The sequence below is a fragment of the Maniola hyperantus genome, chromosome 11, assembly GCF_902806685.2.
Source record: "Maniola hyperantus chromosome 11, iAphHyp1.2, whole genome shotgun sequence".
Lineage (NCBI taxonomy): Eukaryota > Metazoa > Arthropoda > Insecta > Lepidoptera > Nymphalidae > Maniola > Maniola hyperantus.
Window position 1 is genome coordinate 13964355 of NC_048546.1, and position 27143 is coordinate 13991497.

At 40.1% G+C, this 27143-nt stretch overlaps 1 protein-coding gene across 4 annotated transcripts in view; it reads left to right on the plus strand.

Moving 5' to 3' along the window:
* The window catches only part of gogo (golden goal), a 209201-nt gene that overhangs the window by 158131 nt on the left and 23927 nt on the right, over positions 1-27143 (plus strand). For 3 of the 4 annotated variants that reach the window (XM_069501712.1, XM_069501714.1, XM_069501713.1), the window contains exons 3-6: positions 10924-11017; positions 21051-21676; positions 22594-22725; positions 26330-26508. In XM_069501712.1, the coding sequence (XP_069357813.1) occupies positions 10969-11017; positions 21051-21676; positions 22594-22725; positions 26330-26508 (986 nt within the window). In that variant the 5' untranslated portion in view covers positions 10924-10968. The remainder of the gene's footprint in view (positions 1-10923; positions 11018-21050; positions 21677-22593; positions 22726-26329; positions 26509-27143) is intronic. The other variant, XM_034973230.2, reaches the window with a different exon arrangement.

The window sequence follows — 27143 nt, forward strand, 5'->3', positions numbered from 1 at the left end:
TTATATGAAATTAAACATTTATTGATATCAAAATTAACACAGAATCAACCTTAAACATAGTAATAATTAACAATATGGTGTTTACAAACAATTTGTTACAATTTAAGTCATTCATTAATCAACATTCAAATTTACCGTTATAGTAACTCGCGTTTCATCTCTTTAGCCTTGTTTTCTCTCTTGTTCTTCTTTTTTCATCTTTTTTGCTCTTTCCTTTTCTATCAGTCTATTTTTTTGGGATTATATGTTATATCCTTAATTTTGCTAATACTTTTCCTTTCTTTGTGTCTTTTTAGGTGCATTCTCATTCACTTTAGGCTAAGGTTGCATAATTTCTGGCGTCATCGTCCCACAGTTGATGTAGATGGTGATGGAGGTGGCAATCTTGATGATAGATCTTGTTGAGTAAGAGTTATTCCTTTGGGAGTTGAATTGGGATAGCGCCTATGTCAAAAATAAACGATTTCTTAGTAATTATTATTAAACAGAGGATCTTCCAAATTTCGTGAAATCCACGTCCATTGTGAGTTTTAACCATTCTAAACTGATTCTAAATTGTCGATTTAAATATAAAGAGTACGTCAAAATATGTTTATGACGTCATATCTATGTATATCTTTTATACAAGCTGCCATACTAAGCCAGCGTTTTGACGTTTGATAAGAAGTTGCTAATTTGACTTATAGCGCAGCTCACGACAGGTATGAAACTTGTAAAAAAACATCGAGGTTTCACCCACACTGGCAGGCGTCAAATGTCGCCTATATTTGACGCTCGATAGGCTATGAAACTACTAGGTATTTTTGATTTTACGACACTCCTAGCCTAATATTTAGCAGAGGTCGATTTCAGGATCAAACCGAGAGTTTCTTCACTCTAGTTCTACTCTGCTAGTGTAGGCACCACCACTATTTGTTGCATGTTATCATCTGGGAGTGGTTTAGAATTGGAATCCCATAACCCAGATAGTGCAAAAACGATCTGAACTCACGCGGGGTGCATTCATAAAGTACGAATCCACCCCACTCCTAACTGCACGAAGGTACCCCAACCAAAAAAATCAAACAATAAATTCAAAATAAAAATAACGGTGAAGGTTATCCCAAAATTAATGTTTACACATGAATCTAAGGCACTTATCCAAAGACTATTATATGTTACTTTAACAATTTGAGCCAAGCTTATCACGAATTAATGTCGTCAAAGATGAGTCGAAAAATTATTTTCGCGGAGTGAAAACACGTTTTGACTTATTCTAAAAAAACTGACTGTTGTACAGCCACTGCACTTAGCTGTGAGCCTATGAATATGAGCGGGCCTCACATATACAAAAACACAAACGCGTCACCATGTAGCATAGTGTAGATATGACTGTTGTACGAATGCTCCCTCTGTACGAATCCTACCTGCTTTCCCCTACGGATTTGCATATTCTTCGGTTCCAATAATGCGATTAATCAACAAATTCAGTGGTTTCCTCTCAAATAAAAGTACCAAAATAATTATAAGACTTTTATTGACAGTCTTCAACATAATTAGCTTCTTTTTCTTAAAGAAAACTAAAAAAATAAGCTATTCTGACATTTGTGACTTATACATATATACAATTACAGCACAAGCACAGCATTAAAAAGAAAAAAAATCAACTTAAAACTTCTAGCTTCTTTCTTTTAAACAAAACAAACAATAAACAAAAATTTCAACATGAAAACGTTAACCTTATCCTAACTTATAATTAAATTACAATCACAGCACCATTTTTGGCATGTTAATTAGAAAAAAAAATCAAATGAAATTCTTGCATTTAAAACAAACGGCAAACGCAAATCGTTTTATTTTATAATTTCATAGACTCAAATATGATTTCTCGAGTTCTCGAGTTTTCTCGAGCTTGATTTCCCGGGAACAAAGCCCAACGATTTCCCGGGAATTCTCGGCTCGAGAATTCCCGGGAATGAACCCTATTGTGAAACAATATTGTAAATGCCAAACATAGACACCATTATTAAACTACAAGTTCCAACTCTTCAATACTGATGCTGCAGGGCACTGCACTCCTAAACTATGTTTTTTAGGAACTGTCCTCTGTCCAGCTGTGAACGTTTATCGGTTGACAATCATGATGATGATTGCATAACATTGTAAATCGAATCTTTGAAAAGAGCAACCGCCGAGCTTCTTGCTGGTTCTTCTCGGTAGGAAGGATATTCGAAACCAGTGATAGATGCAGTTGACGATTCAAAATTATTTGTAAAAGTTTATTTGAATAAAACTAAATTAAAACTAATTAAATATTATTTCTATTCCGTTACTAAATTAAATAATATTAATAGATCAATACAAATGTTAAAAATTACAATAAACAATGTCAAAAAATTATTAGAACTATAACTTAAATTAAAAATAAATTATTATTCCGCAAGAACGTCGTCAAAAAATCTATTTTATTATATTATTTCTATTTTATTATTATATTCTGACATCAAAATTAAAAACCTATAAACCTAAAGATTCCCAACATTTGTAATCTAAATCCAGTATTCCTCTTGTAATCTTCGATCCGTCCACTCTCCAAACACATTAACCCTGTAATATCGCCGTTAACACTTCTAAACATCCCTTGGGTCCTTTCAACCCTCTAAGAGCTGGTCCTTTAATCTAAATAATGTAGCCTGAATGGCGACGAACTACTATCAGTGTCCTTAGAGAAACTAGTTTATTAGAAGGGCTTAGATTAAAAGATCGACCTACATAGCTCAACGGATTGCGAAGCTGAAGTGGCAATGGGCAGGGCACATAGTTCGTATAACCGATAGACGTTGGGGTCCTAAGGTGCTGGAATGGCAACCTCGCATCGGAAGACGCAGCGTTGGAAGACCACCCACTAGCTGGACGGACGACATCAGACGAGTCGCAGGGAGCCGCTGGATGGCGGCGGCGCAAGACCGTGTGGAAGTCCCTACAAGAGACCTATGTCCAGCAGTGGAAGTCTATTGGTTCATGTTGATGATGATGATGATGAGATTAAAGATCACCGCGTTAAAAGCGGTGATAGCGTGACAGTCTAGTGGTTAAGACGTTGGTCATCCAGTCGGGGGGTCCGAGTTTAGATTCCGAACACCGTGAGGAAACATGCATATTATATGAGAATTTCCTGTAATGTTTTCAAAGGTGTGTGAAGTTTTCCAATGTGCACTTGGTCAGCGTTATCAAATATGGCCTAAATTATTCTCATTCTCAGAGGAGATTCATGCTCGAAGTAGTAATTCGACGATGGGTTGAGGTGACGATGATGATAATAATGATTCAGCTGGCCCTTTTTCAGAAGTAGCCAGCCAGTCAAATAAATCCCTTTACCCGGGTTTTACTACAGGGATGACCAATTTACTAGGAGTACTAGGGCAACAGGACGAAGAAGGAGGTATCAGATAATTTGTTGATGAGTATCCGTTGAATAATCGCCTCGGCGCCGCAACGACAGTGTTCCGTTGATTTGTTGCCGACATGTTTCATGCTGGACTGAGCCCTTTATTGAATTAGTGGGCAACGAAAATGTATTACCTTGTTTAGTTACCTACTTAAACTTCTTGGGACTAAATTCTATTCTTGAGCTACTGTTACGTCGTTAACAGTTTATCAATCTAAGAAGTGGAAAGGGCAGAGAAATAGTGCGGACACAAGGCTGATTTGGCACAGACGTAGCACGAATGTAGCAAGCACCTTAGGTAACCGTCAGAGTCTAGTTAAAAACTGGGAGCGTACTAGGACGACATCATAGAAAGAGGTATTAAATAATTTGTTGATGAGTATCCGTTGAATAATCGCCTCGGCGCCGCAACGACAGTGTTCCGTTGATTTGTTGCCGACATGTTTCATGCTGGACTGAGCCCTTTATTGAATTAGTGGGCAACGAAAATGTATTACCTTGTTTAGTTACCTACTTAAACTTCTTGGGACTAAATTCTATTCTTGAGCTACTGTTACGTCGTTAACAGTTTATCAATCTAAGAAGTGGAAAGGGCAGAGAAATAGTGCGGACACAAGGCTGATTTGGCACAGACGTAGCACGAATGTAGCAAGCACCTTAGGTAACCGTCAGAGTCTAGTTAAAAACTGGGAGCGTACTAGGACGACATCATAGAAAGAGGTATTAAATAATTTGTTGATGAGTATCCGTTAAATAATCGCCTCGGCGCCGCAGCGACCGCCGCGGAAGACGGTGTTCTGTTGATTTATTGCCGACATGTTTCATGCTGGACTGAGCCCTTTATTGAATTAGTGGGCAGCGAAAATGTATTACCTTGTTTAGTTACCTACTTAAACTTCATTCTATTCTTGAGCTACTGTTACGTCGTTAACAGTTGAGCAATCTAAGAAGTGTAAAGGGCAGAGAAATAGCGCGGACACAAGGCTGATTTGGCACAGACGTAGCACGAATGTAGCAAGCACCTAAGGTATCCGTCAGAGTCTAGTTAAAAACTGGGAGCGTACTAGGACGACAGCATAAAGAAAGAGGTATTAAATAATTTGTTGATGAGTATCCGTTGAATAATCGCCTCGGCGCCGCAACGACCGCCGCGGAAGGCGGTATTCTGTTGATTTGTTGCCGACATGTTTCATGCTGGACTGAGCCCTTTATTGATTTAGTGGGCAACGAAAATGAATTGCTTTGTTTAGCTTCCTACTTAAGCTTCTTGGGTCTGTCTATTTCAGAGCTACGGATTACGTCTTTGACAGTAACTTATATCTCAAAGAAGTGGTTTGATGAGTGAATGAATGTCCACACTGTGTTTCAAAGTTGCCGGGTCTAAAAGATTTGTTTATAAGTGTTTGAACTCGTATTTAACTTTTAAACTACACATTCTTTCAGAAATCTGGAAAGCACTGGGGAGAACTTAAGGGTTACTTCTCTTAAAATGTGCCTTTCACAAACATTCAATGAGAAAATGTTTTCTTTATTAATTATTCAAATACAAGTTAGCCCTTGACTGCAATTTCACCTAGTGGTGAGTGACGATGCAGTCTAAAATGGAAGCGGGCTGACCTGGAAAGGGTATGGTAGTTTTTTTTAAATTAAACCCATTTGGTTTAGTACTCGGTATCGTACCGGAACGCTAAATCGCTTGGCGGCACGGCTTTGCCGGTACGGTGGTAATTAGCCACGGCCGAAGCCTCCGACCAGACGACTTATACGGGATGCAAGCTATTTTTGTACCTTAGGGATGATGGATATATTGAAAAGAATTTTCCACCGAATGTTTTCCCGTAATACGTCTCATAACAACGCATCAATCCAATAACATCGCATCAGTCAGTGTTGGAATTCGGTGATGCGTTAATTCACCCCCTACTCGTCAGATAGCTGATGCGATTGGAAGGCTTTAATTTGGATCGAATCGTTAAATGCTGTAACATGTCGCCGTTAATTTCCATTGAGAGCGGTTTCGATTTGGGAACATTTTGTTTATGTACCTACTCGTGAATGGTATACACAATTGGAGTAGTTAGTTTATGACTATTTTGGTGCTCTATTTTCGAATCTCTCTGATTGTATTTCCATGATGACTTTCTTGCGATGCCCATGCGATGGACCGACCAAATTGAGTCTGCTGTGGACGGTCCTTTGCACGAGTGTACCAGGCTGTCGACCAGCAGGGAGAAATGGCGAATGCTCGTGAGGCATATAACATCTGCCCTCAAAGACGTTGCTTCGTGATGACCACGACCGCTCTGCCAAGAGTGATACGACAAAGAAGAAGAGAATTTTCGAATCACCTAGATCCTACAAATAGCAATATTTATAGCTTTAACAAATCATTGCAATTTTTAATGGCACTGTCCCGTTGTTTCAACCTTTCTTTAGGTTGTACATTCTCAATAGAAAACTCCAGAGGCCGCCTTGTACTATCATGCTGTAATCTTATGAATTTTCAATGTATTTATCTATCTAAAGTAAGGTAAAAGGTCAATTGCACACACAGGTCACGTCTCGTCTTTATTTCCCGACGGCAGTCGTCCGATCGGTTGATTTCCGGCAAGTCAATGTTTATGTACGGTACGATTCTGATACATTTTAAAACAAGTAATTTAATCTTCATTCGCCTTTAGTTCATATACTTTTTTTGTTCCTACTAGCAGAATTTTCCTTGAGGTTCTAACATTGGATAAGAGCACGCGTTACTTTGCAATAGTCCATAGAATAACTAATCTAACAGCCGCACTCAGAGTCGCTAATCGTTACTTAAGATAGAGTTAAAACGAGACAGATGTATGTGAGAGATATAGCTCTGTTTCGTTTTAACTAAACTTAAGTAACGATTAAGCGACTCTGAGCGAGCGTGGTGGCGCGCTCTTGGGAAGGCCCATGTCTAGCTTTGGACGCAAAGAAGCTGATTGATTGATTGAATCTATCAATAATTTGATTGGTCCACTGAGCACGTCTCCGCTCCGCTCCGCTTTAGTTGACAGGCACCCTTAGATCCACATCATAACATCGTCCAAGCACAATAACCGAGACAATTAGTCGAATGAACACGTTTACTCGTTGATACATGGAATGGGCATTAACTATAAACGGTCATTAAACTAACGATTATGTCAATTATTATTAGTTTAGTGCTAATTTACTGACACGCTAAAGCTATTATGCTAGACGGGATTTGCTTGACACTATGTAGGGGAAAGCAGGTAGGATTCGTACAGAGGGAGCATTCGTACAACAGTCATATCTACACTATGCTACATGGTGACGCGTTTGTGTTTTTGTATATGTGAGGCCCGCTCATATTCATAGGCTCACAGCTAAGTGCAGTGGCTGTACAACAGTCAGTTTTTTTAGAATAAGTCAAAACGTGTTTTCACACCGCGAAAATAATTTTTCGACTCATCTTTGACGACATTAATTCGTAATAAGCTTGGCTCAAATTGTTGAAGTAACATATAATAGTCTTTGGATAAGTGCCTTAGATTCATGTGTAAACATTAATTTTGGGATAACCTTCACCGTTATTTATATTTTAAATTTATTGTTTGATTTTTTTGGTTGGGGTACCTTCGTGCAGTTAGGAGTGGGGTGGATTCGTACTTTACGAATGCACCCCGCGTGAGTTCAGATCGTTTATGCACTAACTGGGTTATGGGATTCCAATTCTAAACCACTCCCAGATGATAACATGCAACAAATAGTGGTGGTGCCTAGACTAGCAGAGTAGAACTAGAGTGAAGAAACTCTCGGTTTGATCCTGAAATCGACATCTGCTAAATATTAGGCTAGGGGTGTCGTTAAATCAAAAATACCTAGTAGTTTCATAGCCTACCGAGCCTCAAATATAGGCGTCATTTGACGCCTGTCAGTGTGGGTGAAACCTCGATGTTTTCTTTCTTCGAAGTTTCATGCCTGTCGTGAGCTGCGCTATAAGTCAAATTAGCAACTTCTTATCAAACGTCAAAACGCTGGCTTAGTACCTATGGCAGCTTGTATAAAAGATATACATAGATATGACGTCATAAACATTTGACGTACTCTTTATATTAAATCGACAACTTTAGAATCAGTTTAGAATGGTTAAAATTTACAATGGACGTGGATTTCACGAAATTTGGAAGACCCTCTGTTTAATAATAATTACTATGAAATCGTTTATTTTTGACATAGGCGCTATCCCAATTCAACTCCCAAAGAAATTACTCTTACTCAACAAGATCTATTATCAAGATTGCCACCTCCATCACCATCTACATCAACTGTGGGATGATGACGCCAGAAATTATGCAACCTTTTACCTTAGCCTAAAAAAATGAGAATGCAAACTAAAAAGACACAAAGAAAGGAAAAGTATTAGAAAAATTAAGGATATAACATATAATCCCGAAAAAAAATAGACTGATAGAAAAGGAAAGAGCAAAAAAGATGAAAAAAAAGAAGAACAAGAGAGTAAACAGAAGGCTAAAGAGATGAAACGCGAGTTACTATAACGGTAAATTAGAATGTTGATTAATGAATGACTTAAATTGTAACAAATTGTTTGTAAACACCATATTGTTAATTATTACTATATTTAAGGTTGATTCTGTGTTAATTTTGATATCAATAAATGTTTAATTTCATATAAAATAGCCTTTTTAATTCCTGTGTACGAAGGCTCCCCACTATGTACGAATGTACCCTAGTCGATGTACGAAGCTACCTCGCGTGTGGGGTGCTTTCGTACGATTTCCATTTTTTGGGAAATTCATCATAGCTTTGTCATCTTACTTTGCATCAACACTAAACTACACTATAATTAAAGCCAGATAACTAGGTAATCCAGCAGCGTTGAAATTATTTTTTAAATATTTATTAGTTTTGTTTTTACATGACCTAGAGTAAAAAGTGTACGAATCCTACCTGCTTTCCCCTACCTATCAGATATTCTAGTATACCTACACCGTACATAGTTTTATATTATAAGCTATGATAGTTTACTGGTTAAGACGTCCGCCTCCTAATCTGAGGTCTGAGGTTCGATTCCGGGCACGCACCTCTAAATTTTCGTTGTTTTAAGTAATTACATATCACTTGCTTTAAGGGTGAAGGAAAACATCGCTGAGGAAATCCAAAAAGTGAGCGCATACTTCGTAAAAGAAACCCTGTCAAATTTCTATAGTCTGTGCGTTGATAAATCAAGATGGATGCCGTCAGGAGATTTAGGACTCTTTTTAAATGTACTTACTTAGGTATATATAAAGAAATTTGGTACAGATATAAGCATCCCGGGGACAGGCATAGGCTCCTTTTTGTCCCGGAAAATCGTATCGGGCTGAAATTTAGCATAAACATAATTACGTAGACATTCGCTACGAAAGGATTTTCAGCTGGTAGTCAATAAAGCTTAATATTTAGGTACGTACCTACTAGTAAGAGGAGTGCTTATTTACGCTCCCATGAGTCTAAATAAATAATGTTTAATGTTTAGGACAAACACCAACCACATTCAGCTATTCATGCGTCTGTCACCTGTCTAGCAGACAATAGCGCGCCCTTGGGAGACTGTGATGTAGGTGTGAATAATGACTACGAGTCTACGGCGGATCACGTCTCCACCCAGACGTTTAGGAGACGTTTATAGTACGCGACAGGTCGAGATGGCAATCGGTGAGGGCTGCACACCCGCACATCCCCTGCGCTAACCCGGTGCGGGCGAGCGCGGGTGACGTGCAGCGTGTTCCCCCGCCTTATAACCCGATTGCCATCTCAACCTGTCGCGGACTAAAGGTGCCAGTCACAAACTGTCATGTGTGGCACAACTCGAAAAAGGTTCCCAGCTCAGTTGCATGCCTTGTTGCACAAGAACATACAGCACTGACTTTCAGGTAGTACCCTGAACCGGGTGACGCCTCGGAATCATAAACTAACAATAACTTCTAACAATAATTGGGTATTTGACTACATCAAAAATAAATTATTTCTCAGTGATGATTACCTAAATAGAGGGTCTTCCAAGATATGTAAAATCCACGTCCTTTGTTAGTTTTAAGTGTAATAACCATTTTAAATTATCGATTAAACTAAAAAAGTAGGTACGTCATTATGATGTGACGTCACATTTCAGTATTTCATAGGATATCGCATACTAAGGGCCGGTTGTTTCAAACCATTGGTCTTCGTAAGATACGTTCGTTAAAATTTAACAGTCGTAGACGAACTTTAACATCTGTTATTTTAAGTGCGTTGCTTCAGTGTACAAAATCTGTTCGTAATTGTTATTTTGGTTGCGAAACTAACCCTAAAAATTAACTTACTTCTCCGTATCCTTTTTTTATTTTATTTTAAGTATATTAAATTATATTCATATTATAGTTATTAATATTGCTACTTCGCATTTTAAATACTTTTTCTTTCTTATAAATTCTCTTTTATCTTCAAAAAAACTACCATTAAAAGCATTGAATTAAATTGATTCCATTATAATTTGTAAATAAAATATTCCGTTTGTACGAAGTATGAAGTTACGAAGTGATTTGACGATCACCAATGGCGCCAGCACTGGTTAACGTAAACGTAACATTTTAACGAACGTTAGCGCTAATAGATGCTGAATCAACGCTTTTTCTTTACTTACGTTCGTTAGCGCCATATTTAAAGGTTACGTGTCCGTCAAAATTTGTTGAAACAACCGGCCCTTTAGCGCGCGTTTTGACGTTTGATAAAAAGTTACTGATTTGACTAGTTGTCAAATACCGTATTATACATACCTACTCATCAATAAGCTAGTCGATGTAACCCATCTCAAGAAGGTCTCGGTCCTATCGACCCTCCTTCTCAGAATGTAGTGTCAATAGTGTAGTTTGAATGCTCGACAAACTACTATCAGTGTACCGGGATGAAACGACTTCAACACAATTGACTTTCGGCTAAAGGGAAGGTAAAGTTTGTCTTTGTGAAGTCAAGTTTATATCTGTTTGATAAACCCTACGCTCGTAAACCGATTTTCTATTTGGGTTGCTCCCTAATTTCTCTGTAGATATTAGATAATCTATATATATAAAATTCAAAGTCCTGACTGACTGACTGACTGACATATATATCAACGCACAGCCTAAACCGCTGATCCTAAAGACATGATTTTCTATTTGGGTTGCTTGGGTTGTTGCTTAAGTAAAAATATACCATCAGCTCGAAACTTCAGTCTAGTGCTGGCTGGGCACTTAAAATGGCGGTCACGCGCATTAGCAAGTTGCGGGCTTTATATTTGTGTGTGGTCCTACAAGATAAGGTGTATTGTCGTTGTCGGTCATGACTTAATCGTTGGGGTCGTTAAGGATGTGCTTAGGGCGTGTTTTATCGGGGCGCGGATTTTTAACTAAGTTATTCTTCTCCTTGCCACGTTCTAGCAATGCTAACTCGTGTTCGTAGTATGTAATGTAACTGTTCGCTTGTTTCAGGTAGGCGGTTGTGATGAGCGGCACTTGATGGCGCGGTGACGCAGCATGCGCCGCGCGCTGCTCGCCGCGCTTTTGCGGCTGCTCATCGTCGCAGGTACGTCCTACATCCTACGCACAATAGTAACCTTCTAGTCCGCCGTACAGTACTAGCTGGTACTAACTGGTAATAACTGGTGGTAACTGGTAGTAACTAGTAGTAACTGGTAATAACTGGTAGTAACTGGTAGTAACTGGTAATGACGTCTACAGTCCAACGTGCTACTACTCTATAAGTCACGCCTGTGTATATCTATATCACGAAGACCGTTTAGCTGTTTGTGTGAGTGCACACGTACACATTGTTAGAGTGTGCGTGGCATTCTATAACAAACACGACGCGGTTTACGTTAAGCACACAAACGGTATACTCACTAGGTACCTACTACAATTATTACCTTTTTTACCTATTACCTATACAATTAAGGCTGAGCGGTCACACACACACTCACACACACACACACACAGGTTTTCCTAGTCCGGATGCCAAAGCACTTCATCAGGTTTTAACATTTATTATGTCTACCTTTTCTATGCACTAGATTTAAGGAGATTTGTACTGTGCAACATTTTCTTGCATGAATAAATAGTTTAATTTAATTTACTAACGTCCACTCTTGCTCTGTGACTGGACTATCAGTTCAAATAAATGTAAATGCAAAATAGTTTGAAAGCTTTTAAGTTAGATTACCTTTCCATCAATCTCCATTGAACAAAAACAAAATACCTGGCTCCAGCATAATGGAAGCCCGGTCGAAACTGAATTAAACTTTTACGAAAATATAATCCAATTCATTAGAGGCATAATAAAGGCAATAAATATTAATAAAGTTGAGGCCGCGTGACCTTCTAACAAGTTCTATGAAAAGGTAGGAAAGGTCGTAGAATGAATTCCGTACCTCAAAAGGAAGAAAGAAACCCTTATAGGATCACTTCGTTGTCTGTCTATCGTGTCTGTCAAGAAACCTATGGGGTACTTTCCGTTGACCTAGAATCATGAAATTTGACAAGTAGGTAGGTCTTATAGCACACGTAAAGGGAAAAATCCGAAAATCGTCAATATGTGGTTCCATCACATGGTGTTGTACAGGATATATTTCGGAGAGTGTGCTCAGGAGCTGTTCGATCTTGTCCCTCCCTCACCTTTCTACCACCGTACCGCAAGACACCGGGCGAGTTTTCACCCCTATGTCGTCAACATTCCATCTTCGCGTACGAAACGCTTTGCGTCTCCATTCCTTAATACGCATGGCTAGGGTCTGGAATACTCTTCCTAGATCAGTGTTTCCTGTCAATTATAATCCGGGTATCTTTAAAACAAGAGTGAATAGGCAAATGCGTCCCATCTTAGGCCATATCATCACTTTCCATCAGGTGTGATCGTGGTCAAGCGTGCGCCTATAACGAATAAAAAAAAATATATCAAAATGTGCATGAACGAATAATTTGTATATTTTCAACTTTCAAAGTATCAGTAGGTCCTATACCAAGTGGGAAATCATATGAAAGGGCTTTAAACCTAAATCCACGCGGACGAAGTCGCGGGCATCAGCTAGTGATTTTACAAAATAACTTTGGATAAGTACACCTAGTACAAAAACTTTGTTGAACTTGTAGATAATCACTTTACCTCTCGGAAACCCACGCAAGTATAACTAAGGCGTTTAAAAGGAACTTTGCAACTCGCAGGTATCTGTTACATTTACCCCGTAAATTCTAGTAGGTATTACATTAAATTGGCTCATTCACATATGTATAACTGCCGAGAAATGAATAAGTATTAGTGAACTTGGGACCCTCGCACTTTCATGAAAGGGCGTAAAACTTGGCGAATCAGTTATCGTTAATGGAGTGTAAAACACGCCGCTGAGATTAATGGCTTCACGACCTTCTCGGTAAAAACTAAGTAAAAAGTCTCTGGCATGCTTAGATATTTTTTGTAGGGATGGGTGGGCACAAAGTAGGTGACGGTTGATCTAACATTAGATTGACATGTGTTCCAGAAGTATGGGGATGGTCTTCAATAATAGCAAAGATAATATATTAAACAAGTACAGATCGCTCACTCTCTATTTAAAATTGTAACTAGTTCAAGACTATTACTAGATGGCGTCACTTGGTTCGTATGAAATATATTTTTTATGGATTTGACGAAATATCATATTTTACTTGTCTGGTTCATCAAATTTATTTATATTTAGTAACAAAATACAAAATTTTCACAACATCACCATCGGAAAAAGCTAATTCTTAATTTTAATTATTGACTCATTGAACTTTACGATATCCATAGCATTTTGCTTTGGATAGCTGAAGTAGTATTACAAAATTCCAGTAGATGGCGTAACAAAATGACTTGTTACTTGAAAATAAAATTATTATTTTGCCTTTGGATTGGTGACGGTTCAATTTGACGGTGTATTACAATTTTCTGAGTGCTTTTATTTCTTTTCCCTATTTCGTTTGTGAATTGTTTCTGCTATATGGACTCCGAGATTCTGCTAACCCGATTACTTGTGCTTGCTCCTGGATTTTTGATGATGCCAAACTGCTGACCTACGCTTGATACCGGACCCTCTGATGATTGCCTGTGATTTTGGATTTCGTTTATTATTTGAGTAAAATTTGAGTTGGCTCTAAATAAAATTGAGTTTCATCAGCTGTTCGATAGATGGCACTAAATAAATTCGCATCTCACATTTTAGCTTGCACAATAAAATGCCATCACACTATAAGGAGTTGACCTACAAGGTACCGGCGACTTAAAGGAGTTTTACGCAAGCTTTAAATGAATGTATGACGTTAGCGATCTTACTTGTATATATTATCTTTGATAATAGTCAGTTTCCAATTTCACTTCACTGTATCTTTAAGCATAGCTTGCGCCTTAGACTTAATTCTCACAATTGACCGCCATTTTTATTAAACCTACGCTTTTTATTTTTATACTAATTTGACAGGACAGCAAAACTGATATATTTTAAAGGTTGGTATTATTTAACTTCCGGTATTTTACAAATTGCAAAGTGATTGAACTAAATGATAATTCCTGTGACGTCACAAATCATTAACGTAACAATTAAATCAGCTAGATGTTAAACATGACACAAAATATGTTGATTCAAATAGTTACAATTTAACAATCAAATATGACTCATAGTCCATTCTCGCCAGATATAAATAACAATCAATCCATTGTATAAGTCTGGATGCCTCATGATGATGACAGCCATGGAGATGTGGTTTTTGACACATGGCAAGGCATCATCCAAACCTAAGCAACCAAAGCGACTACGAAGCGAGAACATTAGGTTGCCTCTCACGATATTTTACACTGGCATTCACTGGCATACACTGAAATTACAAGTTAAAATTAATTACTTAATCATTTTATACTATTCGGATCAGCACCTATCGTTTCAGCACTTATGTCGCATATTATATTGCACTTATTGTTTTTACAATGATCATTTATAATAATTCCGTTATACCTCTTCGCATATTTATTTTAATTATTTATTTTTTATGTACGGTCTTAGTTTTCTTATATTGTTTGTCTTTTTTTTTTTTTAGTTATTTGTTTAAACCTTAGTTTAGTTGTTTGCGTATTTTATTTTTATAATATACTGTAGTAGGTAAATACCTCGTCCGTGACTTCACTTGTTAAGGCTCCCACTGAAAACCAGCGCTGCAGCTTGCTGCAGCATGATGCTGAGTGGGAGACCTATATTTGGTCTCACGTACTCGTATATATATAGGTAGTATTTTTTATTATTATAATTTTTTGTTATCAGTTTAATTATGTAGATTGACTTAATTAGCTTTTAAGGTTTATTGTAGTATTGTGATCAAATAAAAGTTTTCTTTCTTTCTTTCTTTCATTCATAGTTTTTTTTTAATTCAGGTACAAGTTAGCCCTTGCCTAAGATGGAAGCGGGCTAACCTGGAAGGGGTATGGCAGATTTTATAAAACCCATGCCCCTTTGATTTCTACACGGCATTGTACCGGAACGTCAAATCGCTTGGCGGCAAGGCTTTGCCGGTAGGGTGGTAAATAGCCACGGGCGGAGTCTCCCACCAGAAATAGAGTCAAGATTAATACATTGCATAAAGGTTGAATATGACACATGTCGTCTGATTGGTCCCCTGAAGAAGCCCCTATCTTGATTATGAATTCCAGTGTTAAAGGCGCCATGAAAACCCAATCTCTCTCTGAGACGAGCCCCGTGCTCTGTAGTGAGCCGGCGATGGAGTGATCATGATGAAAATTGTTACTAAGAAATCAGGCCTACAGATTTCACCACCGCCAACGAAAAATAAGTCCGAAATGTTATTATAGAAATTCCTACATCGACGAGTCAATGATAACTTCGGTTCACTCTTCAAGCGAATCGCACATTTGCCTCGATTTATGTGTCTACGACCACGCCTGCTCTGATTTTATTACCTAGATAAATGCCTAGATATTTGTTTTACGCTTTTGTTCCAAAAAAACCGGCCAAGTGCGAGTCAGACTCGCGCACCGAGGGTTCCGTACTACAGTCGTATTTTTTCGTCATTTCGCACGATAAATCAGAAACTATCATGCATAAAATATTTAAATAAAAATCTGTTTTAGAATGTAGGTACAGTAATCTTACTTTAAAAGTTGAAAATACTAATTATTTGTTCATTCAAAATTCCGCAAATTTACGGTTTTCAGATTTTTCCCCTTATGTTTGCTATAAGACCTGCCAAATTTCATGATTATAATTTCTAGAAGTCTACCGGAAGTAACCTGTAGGTTTCTTGACAGACACGACAGACAGATAGACAACGAAGTGATCCTATAAGGGCTCCTTTTTCCTTTTGAGGTACGGAACCCTAAAAACATAATATCTATTGTGTTGTTGTTATAGCGGCAATAGAAATACACATCCTGTGAAAATTTCAGGTCTCACCTATTTTAGTTCATGAGATACAAGCCAGCTGGCAAACAGACGGACGGACGGACAGCGGAGTCTTAGCAATAGGGTCCCGGTGGCACCCTTCGGGTACGGAACCCTGAAAATAAGTAATCAATTACAATTTGAATTTTAAGCAAACAAGGAATTTTAAAAAGAATTTCATTAAATCCAAGCTTAGCGAATTATAATTATTTATGATCCAAAATACTGAAGGAAAGAGCTTCTAAATGTTATAAATCTTATTTTACGTATTTTTGGAAAACGTGGAAATTTATTTCTCAAACGAAACACCTCATACATCTTAGCTTCAGGTATATCGGTGATAAGGAAAGCTCGCATTGCGATTTTTCAAATGACCTCTTTCAGAATTCTTAACACGTTTCAAAATACTACTTAAGTGCGTACGAAATAAGTTCTCACGCACCATTTCAATTTTATGTGTCAACTGTCATGTTAATACTACGAACTCACCTTTAAAATAAGGACTAAAATCGTACTTTTGACATGAAAGTTGACAAATAAAGTTAAAATGGTAAGTGAGATCTTATTTCGTACGCGTGAAAATTTATAATTTTGCTTTTTAAAATTTATAATTTTAACAATTTTTGTAAGTATGTTTATGTTAGTTTGTACTCGTAGTTTAATTAGTGTAATTGGCTTTATGGCCGTTCTAATTAAATAATAAATAAATAATAATAATTATTATTATTATTTTTAAGACACAAAACAAACAAATCTTTCCTCCTTGTAGGTAGTAATACTAGCTGATGCCCGCGACTTCGTCCGTGTGGATTTAGGTTTTTAAAAATCCCGTGGGAACTCGTTCCTTTTCCGGTACAAAAAGTAGCCAAAATGTCACTGACTAAATATATCAGAAAGCTCTCAGCACCTAATTGTTATCATTAAAACTAACAACCTTTGGTTCTACAACTTTTTTTAACTCGATATTTTGTGAAATATCAAACATTCAATATTTTACACAGATTTTCTCTTAAAAATTAATTAAGTACTATAGCGACCACTGTAGTGTCCCCTTCCCCGCACCTCGTGCACGCGGCGTGCCGGGCGGCTATTTTTAGAATAACATGTTTCCCCTCCTGCAGGACCCCTCTGACGCGCGGTCCTGCAGTTGAGTTCGTCCCCGGTCCCCGCGCGTACGCATGCGCGAAACAATTGTTTAGTCTAAGTTTACAAATAATACAGTGTTTTTCCTGAATCATACACGGTTTTCATTTAATACCCTATAACTGGCGCTCAACGTTTGGGCCGTGTTTAGCTTTCAGACATTGTTTAGAAAAAGAACTGACTATTCAATTCAATCGGATTTTGTGTTAGAATCAGTTACGACGCAATTTAAACGTTTCTAAGTGCCTACTATATTCCTAGAATAGGTGTGTAGGTTTCTAAGAATCCGAAAGAACAATATTGTGTGTGAGACAGTGGAACGTTCTCAAAAGTGACTTGGTTACGAGTTGGTTCAAGTGCTCACATGTAGTCATCCTAGTGCTTAGTTTTAGGTCACCTAGGATAGTTGTGACGTTGCATATCGTAAGCCAGTGAACATTAGTGTAAGGACCTACAATCACGCTTCGTGTGAGTCTAGGTAACTAGCATTCGTGTCGAACGGGAACAAGTAGGTATAGCTGCCTACTAGTGAACATTAGTGTACCTATCGCTTCGTGTGAGACTGGGTTCGTTTCCCTAGGATTACGTCGAACGTTAGAGATAAATCTGTGAACATTAATGTGTTAATTAGTGTAGGTACGAGCAGTGACGCTTCGCGCTAATCTAGCTTTTAGTTCGTGTTAGCGAAAAGTGTTTAATAGACTAAAGTGGACATGGTGCGGACACGGTCGCGTGCAAACAGTGCTTCGCGCAGTACGCAGCAGCCTGTAGCTGGTGCTGCTACAATGCATTCAGGTGATGGAGAGGTATTCGTGGACGTGCGTACATCCACGCCGCCGCTAGCGGGACCGTCGTCCGCTGGCGCCTCCGCCCCATCGTCGCCGCCGCAGTACGGGCGTGAGCGGCCTGACCTCGCGCAGTTGGCACAGCTCGGGTCGGCTCCGCCCACCGCCGCAGTACCACCACAACCAATTTTAATGACGGACCAACAGTTAATATTATTATTGCAATCCTTACGGGCGCCGCAAGGCGGGCCGCCACCGTCGACGACTGTAAGTACTAACTTAGCTAAATGTACATCGAGGTACAACGGTGTCGCCGATGTGCTAGCTTTCATAGACTCGGTGCAAATCTATAAAGACTGTGTAGGGGTAAGTGATGACATAGCCCTAAGAGGCCTGCCGATGCTGCTGACGGACTTTGCGGCTACATGGTGGCAGGGCGTTAAGCACTCGGTCGCAAGTTGGCAAGAAGCACTGACGTTGCTTCGACAGACATTCGGGCCGCGCCTCCCACCACACAAAATTTATAGAGAGATTTTTAGCCGTGAGCAAGGTAAAGAGCGTACAGACGTGTTCGTATGTAGGGTTAGAGCCCTGATCGCTCAATTACCCCCAAACACACTGACAGAGAACCCTGTCCAGCTAGACATAGTCTATGGGCTCCTCCATAAGAGAATAAGGGAGAAGGTACTGAGGAGTGCTGTCAGCTCGTTCGCGGAGTTACTTCAACAGGCACGGGTGGTAGAGGAGGTCCTGGAGGAAGGTTCGTCTCCTACCGGGAACTATACGGCCACGCCTACTCACCTACCGCCGCCTGTCACGCCGGCTTTGACGTCACCAACACCTGCAGAGGTGAAGCCAGAGGAAACCTCCCAAGACAAGCCCAGACTCAGGTGTTCATTTTGTAAGATGTTTGGCCACGCCAAGGATGACTGCCGCAGACTCAAGGATAAGACCACTTCAACTCCAGTGAAGAGTGAACCTGTCATAACACCGTCGGAGCTGCGCCCGTCCATAACTTGTTTTGGATGCAGTGCGCCCGGGGTTATAAGGTCAAATTGCCAGACGTGCAGAGAGAAGAACGCTACGCTCCCATCACCGACAGCGTTTCAATCCGTGTCCGTGGATGGAGCCGTGTTAAACCCGCGTGTGCGCCCATTATTAAAAATCGAAGTGTTTGGATCTGTAGGTACGGCATTGCTTGATACCGGTGCCAAACAATCAGTGGCTAGTGTTAGCTTAACAAAGCATTTAAGGTCAAATGGCCAAGTGTTTAATAGTGTAGAAACTGAATTGCGTTTTGCTGACGGAAGTCAACGTATACAGATTGTAGAGACGGCCTTAGTGAATGTAAAGGTGCAGGAAAGGGAGATTACGACTCTTTTTATGGTCTTGCCTGGCGCTATAGACTCCTTATTAGGGATGAACTTTATTAAGGACGCTGGCATGGTGCTTGATTTTGGGAACAATCGTTTCTCTTTACATTCTACGGGATTTTTCGAACTACAATATGAAAACACTAACCACGCTGTGGTTAGTGCGGCAGTTGGTCTCAGCGAGGGCGTACTCGTGTCACCAGCCGATAAAGGAAAATTGGCGGTGCCACTAGAAAAGAAGGAAGGCATCTTTAGTGTAGGGGGAGGGCCGACGCCTTTTAGCATGCCTAGGATTGATTCCGCGCCCATTTCTACGCTGCCTTACGGGGGAACACCCGCTAAGCAGGAGATCGTAAGAGTCGAACGACAACAACATCTTACTAAGGAAGCTGCGGACAAAGCCCGCCTTCTAAGGGCAGTCCATAAAGTAGGGGACCTCGTCATGATAGAAAGTCATAGTCTAAGTCAATCGACGCAAGGATTGACGTCAAAGTTTGTCCCTCAATGGGAAGGTCCGTATAGGGTTAGTAGGATCGTTTCCCTTAACACGTATGAGGTAGTGGATGGGGAGAACATACCCCATGGTAAGTACCATGCCAGCCTTCTAACCCCGTACGTAGGACTTGGTGGTGCCATTATAAGTAATCGGAAAAGGGGTAGACTCCGAAAAAAACATGAGTGCCAAGCCAGCTCCAGCGCCTTCTGCTGGCTTGTAGGGGGAGGATATAGCGACCACTGTAGTGTCCCCTTCCCCGCACCTCGTGCACGCGGCGTGCCGGGCGGCTATTTTTAGAATAACATGTTTCCCCTCCTGCAGGACCCCTCTGACGCGCGGTCCTGCAGTTGAGTTCGTCCCCGGTCCCCGCGCGTACGCATGCGCGAAACAATTGTTTAGTCTAAGTTTACAAATAATACAGTGTTTTTCCTGAATCATACACGGTTTTCATTTAATACCCTATAGTACTTTATTTTAAGTTTTATTTTAAGTTTTATCACTGTACAAAAATCACGACATCATTTTATTCCTACAGTCCAAGACTAGGGTCTACGGATTTTGACGGATATTGGACCTATGACCTTTTACTAACCTCTGGCCCTTTACATTAGATGTACGCTTGTCTTTACCAGTGTACTTAAATGCCAAAACATCTTAATTTACGAGAGACACTGAACCAAACGACCGTAATGTCTGGAGACGTAACTTTTCACTGACTTTCTCGAGTTTGTAAGATATTTCAAAGAGAGTTTAAGACGGCGGGGATCTTATTATTTTGGTGGTAAAACAGTGCTTAGCGCTACGATAATTATGGTGGTTTTATGTCGAAAACACATTCGCGTCTGTCATGTAATGAGTTTTGTTTATGCATTGTTTTCATGGATGCCTCTGAAAATTCTGTATTTAAATAATAACTGATGTATATAGTCACCATCAAAATCGGTTTAATGGATGGGCTGTGAAGAGGAAACAGACAGACAGATAGTCGCAGGGACGGACAGACAGACAGACGGACACACAGTCGCATTTATAATAATATTAGTATTGAGATTGTCATATTTTTTAAACATGACTACACAAAAAAGGAGTGTAATGTTTTTAGGGGTTCATGTATCTATAATATTATGTGAGTTTCTTTATTCAACCGTAACTCCTAAATGCCTGAACAGATTTGGATGTATGGAGTGTCGTTAGAATCCGTTCAATATCATTTCGAGTGCCACGGGCTGTAATTTTTTTGAAAATATTTATTTTTGAAAACGTTTATTTTTAGTTCGTTTTTTGGCAGGATAGTCGTGTTTTTAATTTTTAGGATTAAGTACGACTTGTGTCATGAAAAAAATTAATTTGTAAACTTTGTCGACAGGCGGCGTCAGTTTCGTCAACCCACACACAAACGACGAGCGTCCAGACCTCAACCAAGTATGGCTGGAGATACCCACGACCCTGGTCGCGCTGGGTGGAGACGTCCACATCTACATACGAGGCACCAGCGGCGCCGGCTTGCGCGTCCGCCTCGCGCGAGACGACGACGAAGGCCGCACGCTCCTGGCGACCATGCCTCTCGCCCTGGACTCCGACAGTCGCATGACTCTCCCCTGCGGCTACTTCTCTAGAGGAGGCATCTACTACATAGACATTATCGCCGACACCTTCCGTGATTACGACAACCTAACAGTAACCAGTGTTAAAGTCAAAAGGGATTTGAGTGGTGGTGCTATAATCGAAACTGGGGACAGTATGGTTAAATCGTGGAAATTTGATGTATTGTGGCCCACAGCCAACTTGGATGTGACGCCGGAACAGATCCAGACGTATCCGGAGAGGCAAGTGACGGCGATCCTGGAGTTTCCGAAGGTGGTGTGCACTCCGGTGGAGTCGAGTGCGGACTTTTGGTTGGAGCTGCTATACTGTGGACACTCTAGTGGTGGTGCAGTGTTGTGTGATGGGAAGAACAGCAGCTCGCATGCGCATGTTTTGTATTCGGAACAGGTAATATTTTTCAATTTTTAGGGTTCCGTATCTGAAAAGGAAAAACGGAACCTTACTTCGCACAAAAAAATTAAATTGTGGTCATGAACTAATAGTTAATTAGTAGGTATTTTCAATTTTGGAGGTAAAAGAACTAGGTATATCAAGTGGGGTATCATATGAAAGATCTTCATCTGTGCATTTTAAAATAGATTTTTTTATGCATCATAGTTTTTGAATTATCGCGCAAAACGTCGAAAAAATACGACTGAAGTACGGAACTCTCGTTGCGCGAGCCTGACTTGCACTTGGCCGGTTTTTTTAAAGAAGTTATGAGACTTGGGATGACATTAGGAAGTCTAAGTTTGAAATCTATAGAGCGCACTCTGACTTTGTTAAAACGATACAGATGTATATCTCTCGCATAAATCTGTCTCGTTTTAACTCAAACTTAAGTCTGAGAAAAGTCAAAGTGTGCTCTATAGATTTCAGCCTAAGAACTCTTAAATCGCTCGCCTAAAATGGTGGATCATTAATTTTGTTTCCGTAGCAATGAACTTAACTTATTTTTTCATACGTAGGCAACTCGTCGAAAAACTGCTTTTTTTCAACAGGTTTAAAAACTTCATCACCAGTTCGTTTGTCAATGGGATATATTTTTCCTGTTTTAAGCGACCGAAAAGTTAGGTTTCCTAACTTTCAAATAAATATTTAAGTACTTTATAATATGATATTTCAAAAAGTTTGCGTTTAAAAAAACCTTTGAACTTGTTGAGAGTCATTTTTCATACAGCCAGTCAGACAGGCATCATACTCCTTCTCCTTGACCTCGGCTCAACTTCATGCCATATGTATACATAGTTTATTAGTAGAAAAGTAAACGTTTCGTACACATGCTAGTTCCCGTGGTATATTGAAGGGTGATTGTCCGTCCCCAGATGCACGGGTTCCCAGGTCGGCGCACGATGACGCTTCGGTGCGAGCTGTTCGGCCAGGCCGGGGACTACGCGCTCACGCTGCGCCCCGCCGCCTCTGCCGGGCCTCAGGATTTGGCTGTGGCTTTTATAAAGGTAAATCCCTAGCAAAATCTGAGTGCTATTATACTGCCTAAACCAATCCAATACCAATAACCATTTGCCTTATACTTGAAGTTTTAGTGATTAAGTATTTTTTTAAATCCGCAGTGTATAGCTAAACGGGGTCACTGCCCCGCCCACGACCCCCGCGGTACCTAAATACGACATTATGTATTATTTGCAATACATTGCAAAATTTTAAATAATACAGGTTTTTCAATTTTTTTTCGTGTTTTTGTAGTATCTTATCAGCCTTACTTCATTTTTGCTAGCGTTCTACGAGGGTCATTCAATAAGTAAAGAGACAAATTCTATAATTTTAAACTATTCAATGAATGTGTACAATCTTTTCATAGGTGTTAGTTGGCAACCTTGGGAATCAGCTGTTTCATCCTTAGATGAATGATGGTTTCATCATTTTATGTCAACAAACCTCAAAAATTTTAATTCACCATGGCAAGTCCACTAGAAGATTGCACCTTAATAGAGCAGCGCTCAGTCATTAGATTTTTAGTCGCAGAAGGTGTAAAACCAAGTGAAGTTTTTTCTAGAATGTTAAAACAGTACGGTAAAAGTTGTATGAACCGTGCAAATGTTTACAAGTGGGTACGGTTTAAAAGTGGCCAAACAAGTGTAGGTGATCTGGTCCCTCGTTGGAATCGAGGATTGACGGACTTATTCGTGATAACAGAAAAATTGCTGTTGAAATGATAGCTGAGGAAGTTCAAGTAAGTGTTGGAACTGTTCACAATGTCATTCAGAACAATTTCAACCGTTTTTGAGCTACAGCCATTTGTCTCTTTACTTATTAAATGACAGTAATTACACAGTATATTATAGAAGCTTTGTTCTAATTTTTAAGATGTTACAATATTTAACAATAACAAACATAGAGAAACCCGCCATCTTTTTTCTGTTTCATTAGTTCCATGGTACATGTCTCAGTTGCTAGCAAAACAGTCGCTATAAAATGGTGTCCAAATATTTTCCCCATTGTTGGAAACTTAATGGCATAAAAACCCATATAATCTGCATACATGAATATGGGTGTGTTTTATTTACTGTGAATTGCGCAGGCCACGACGGGCCACGTCAGGCCACTACAAAAACTCCCGTGATGTACGGTTATTTAGATTCATGGCCCTTCTGTGTTTATGAGCCTTATAGGGTTATCACAACAAAATCAGTACCCTTATAATAAATGTGACAGTGTGTTTGTTTGTTCGTTGGTTTGTCCTTCAATCACGTCGCAACAGATCAACGTGATTTTTTGCATGGGTACCTATAGTCAAAGACCTGGAGAATGACAAAGGCTACTTTTTATCCCGAGAAATCAAGTTCCCACGGGATATAAAAAAACCTAAATCCACACGAACGAAGTCGCGGACATTAGCTAGTTTTTGAATAAAACCAATAATGACACGAAGAGAGTTTTCACAAGACAGATTGATCGTTATCACTTTCGTTTCATAAAATGCGATCTCTTTCTAAGTATCCAACGTGTTTCTGTTGATAAAACCGCGTTCGCGTGACGAAACTGGAGATAGGCAGCTTATGTCTCGACTCGTTTCTCGTAGCGCCCTCTTGTGCGAATATGTAGGTATACTACGCGACAAGTCATATAATATAATATAGTATGAATGAGGTCGATGAACTTTGTCAGCCCTAGCACAGACTACGGTCTATTTGGGCTGCAAACTGCCAACACCAGTCGCGGCTTTTTGTCTAGTGCTTTGGTCTGGAAGTGTGGTGTGAATTATTCGCTTTTTTTTGTCTAAATAAAAAAAAAAAAAAAAAAAAGTCGTAGTGGCAATCGGGGTGGAGAAGCCCCGCACACCCGCACAGCCCTCACGCTAGTCCGTTGCGGATTAGTGCAGGTGACGTGTAGGTGTCCCCCCGCCTCATACCCCGATTGCTATCACGACCTGTCGCGTAGTATAAATGCACATTTGTGGTGCGGTACTCAGGGTGCAGAAAGCATTAATCGCGGTGCACATAATATTTTATCGCAAAGTAGCATAGGTGGCAACCCTAAGTGCGATACCGTGTAAACCCTTTGACCGTCTGCTCGTAAAGTATTCCATTCGTTATTTGATGTGTAACGGTTTATCGCGACCCCGGATTGGTTGTCAAAGGATCCCGGTTTTATGGGAAAAAGAAGCGGGATTATGGTGTGGGATTACGATTTTTAGTAAGTTTTCGGATCATGTTGTTATAGCCCTATACAATACTAAAAAGTTTCGTCCCGACTGACTGACTGATCTATCAAAGCAAGCTACTGGCTGGGGTTAGAAACTTGAAATTTCGACAGTAAGTTCCTTTTATGAATATTCAGTAATAAAGGATTTTTGAAAATTCATGATGATAGTTTGTGTGAAAGTCCGTCATTTTTCAAGATTAATCTATGAAAACTAATATTTGAGCTTTTTGGTAAAATTGAAAAAGAAGGTAGGCACGCGTTTCAGGATTTTAAAGAAATTTCACCCCATTACTGATTTTCAAAAAAAAATCCAAGAGATTCCTGCACCAGCTGAGAAAACAGCTAAAAGTTGAAACTTAAATGGTTGAACAGATTTTCATGAAACATAGCTAAGAAGTAAAAGAACCATCTCAATTAAACAGGCTTCATATAAAAAACCGCATTTAAATAAGTCGATCTGTTTAAGCGCTACGATGACACATACAGACACAGATACCTCTATTACTGTCTGAGTTAAAAAGAGGAATTTATAGTTCCCTTGCAAAGCAAAGAATGCTCACAGATCATAAAATTCAAGCAAAAACTTCGACAATAGTAATTCCAAAAGCCAAACTTTCGGCAGAGACTGCAAAGAGGCGAGGAGAGTCAATCTCATGACAATAAATTATTAACGCTATCCAACTTTCCTTTGCCCAGTCGCTCTAAAATACCATCATGCATCATACCCCTTTTTAAGTTTTATACACGAACTAGCTTATGCTCGCGACTTCATCCGCGTGGACTACAAAATTTGAAAACCCTATTTCACCCCCTTAGGAGTTGCATTTTCAAAAATCCTTTCTTAGCGGATGCCTACGTCATAATAGTTATCTGCATGCCAAATTTCAGCCCGATCCGTCCAGTAGTTTGAGCTGTGCGTTGATAGATCAGTCAGTCAGTCAGTCAGTCACCTTTACCTTTTTTATATATATAGATAAAAATTAAACGTCGATATCTATCATAGATACGTCATGGTCACTGACTATGGGACTCATCAGAGTCACTCAGCGGGCGATGGAGAGAGCTATGCTTGGAGTTTCTCCGTGATCAAATCAGAAATGAGGAGCTCCGTAGGAGAACTAGAGTAACCGACATAGCTCAACGGGTTGCGAAGCTGAAGTGGCAATGGGCACTGGCAGAGCACATAGTTCGCAAAACCGATAGACGTATGGGGTCCCAACGTGCTGGAATGGCGACCTTGCACCGGAAGACGCAGTGTTGGAAGACCCCCCACTAGATGGACGGACAACATCAGACGAGTCGCAGGGAGCCGCTGGATTTATTTATTTATTTATTTCCACACAAAAAGAAAAAAACGGCCAAGTGCGAGTGTTGGTAATCATGTATGTTTTGTTCCAGGCGGATTGGTCGGAACAATTCGTGCTGAATGTGCATGGAGGATCAGTGTTCCCCTGCGGCGACGGAGTGAGGGTGCTGTTCCAGTACCCCGAGTGCGTGTTGGAGGGTGCGGACAGGGTGCGCGTGTTCGGCAGAGACGCGGACCGGCTGCGGTATGTCGCCGAGAGGAGGGTGCGAAGGTACTTAACTGATACCTCATCATCATCATCATCCGATAGACGTCCACTGCTGGACATAGATCTCTTGTAGCGACTTCCACACGCCACGGTCTTGCGCCGCCACCCGACATCCAGCGGCTCCCTTCGACTCATCTGATGTCGTCCGTCCACCTAGTGGGGGGTCTTCCAACGCTGCGTATTCCGGTACGAGGTCGCCATTCCAGTACCTTAGGGCCCCAACGTCTATCGGTTTACGAACTATGTGCCCTGCCCATTGCCACTTCAGCTTCGCAATCTGTTGGACTATGTCGGTTACTCTAGTTCTCCTATGGATCTCCTCATTTCTGATTTGATCACGTAGAGAAACTCCAAGCATAGCTCTCTCCATCGCCCGCTGAGTGACTCTGAGCTGATGCCTATTTGTCATTCATAGCCCAAAAGGTGAAACAAGCAAAAATGGCAGTGGGCAGGTCTTGTCTGTCGCAACCCGATGGCCTTGTTCTGGAACAAAACTACTGCTAGATGGTAGAAAGAGAGGTGTTAGACTTGAGCAGTTATTGAATTTGTAGATAGCACTAAAAATTCATTTTCCGTCCTTTCTATAAAGGATTATTAAAAAGAAAAAGATGCAGCTATACTCTAAATTTAGTTTAGAG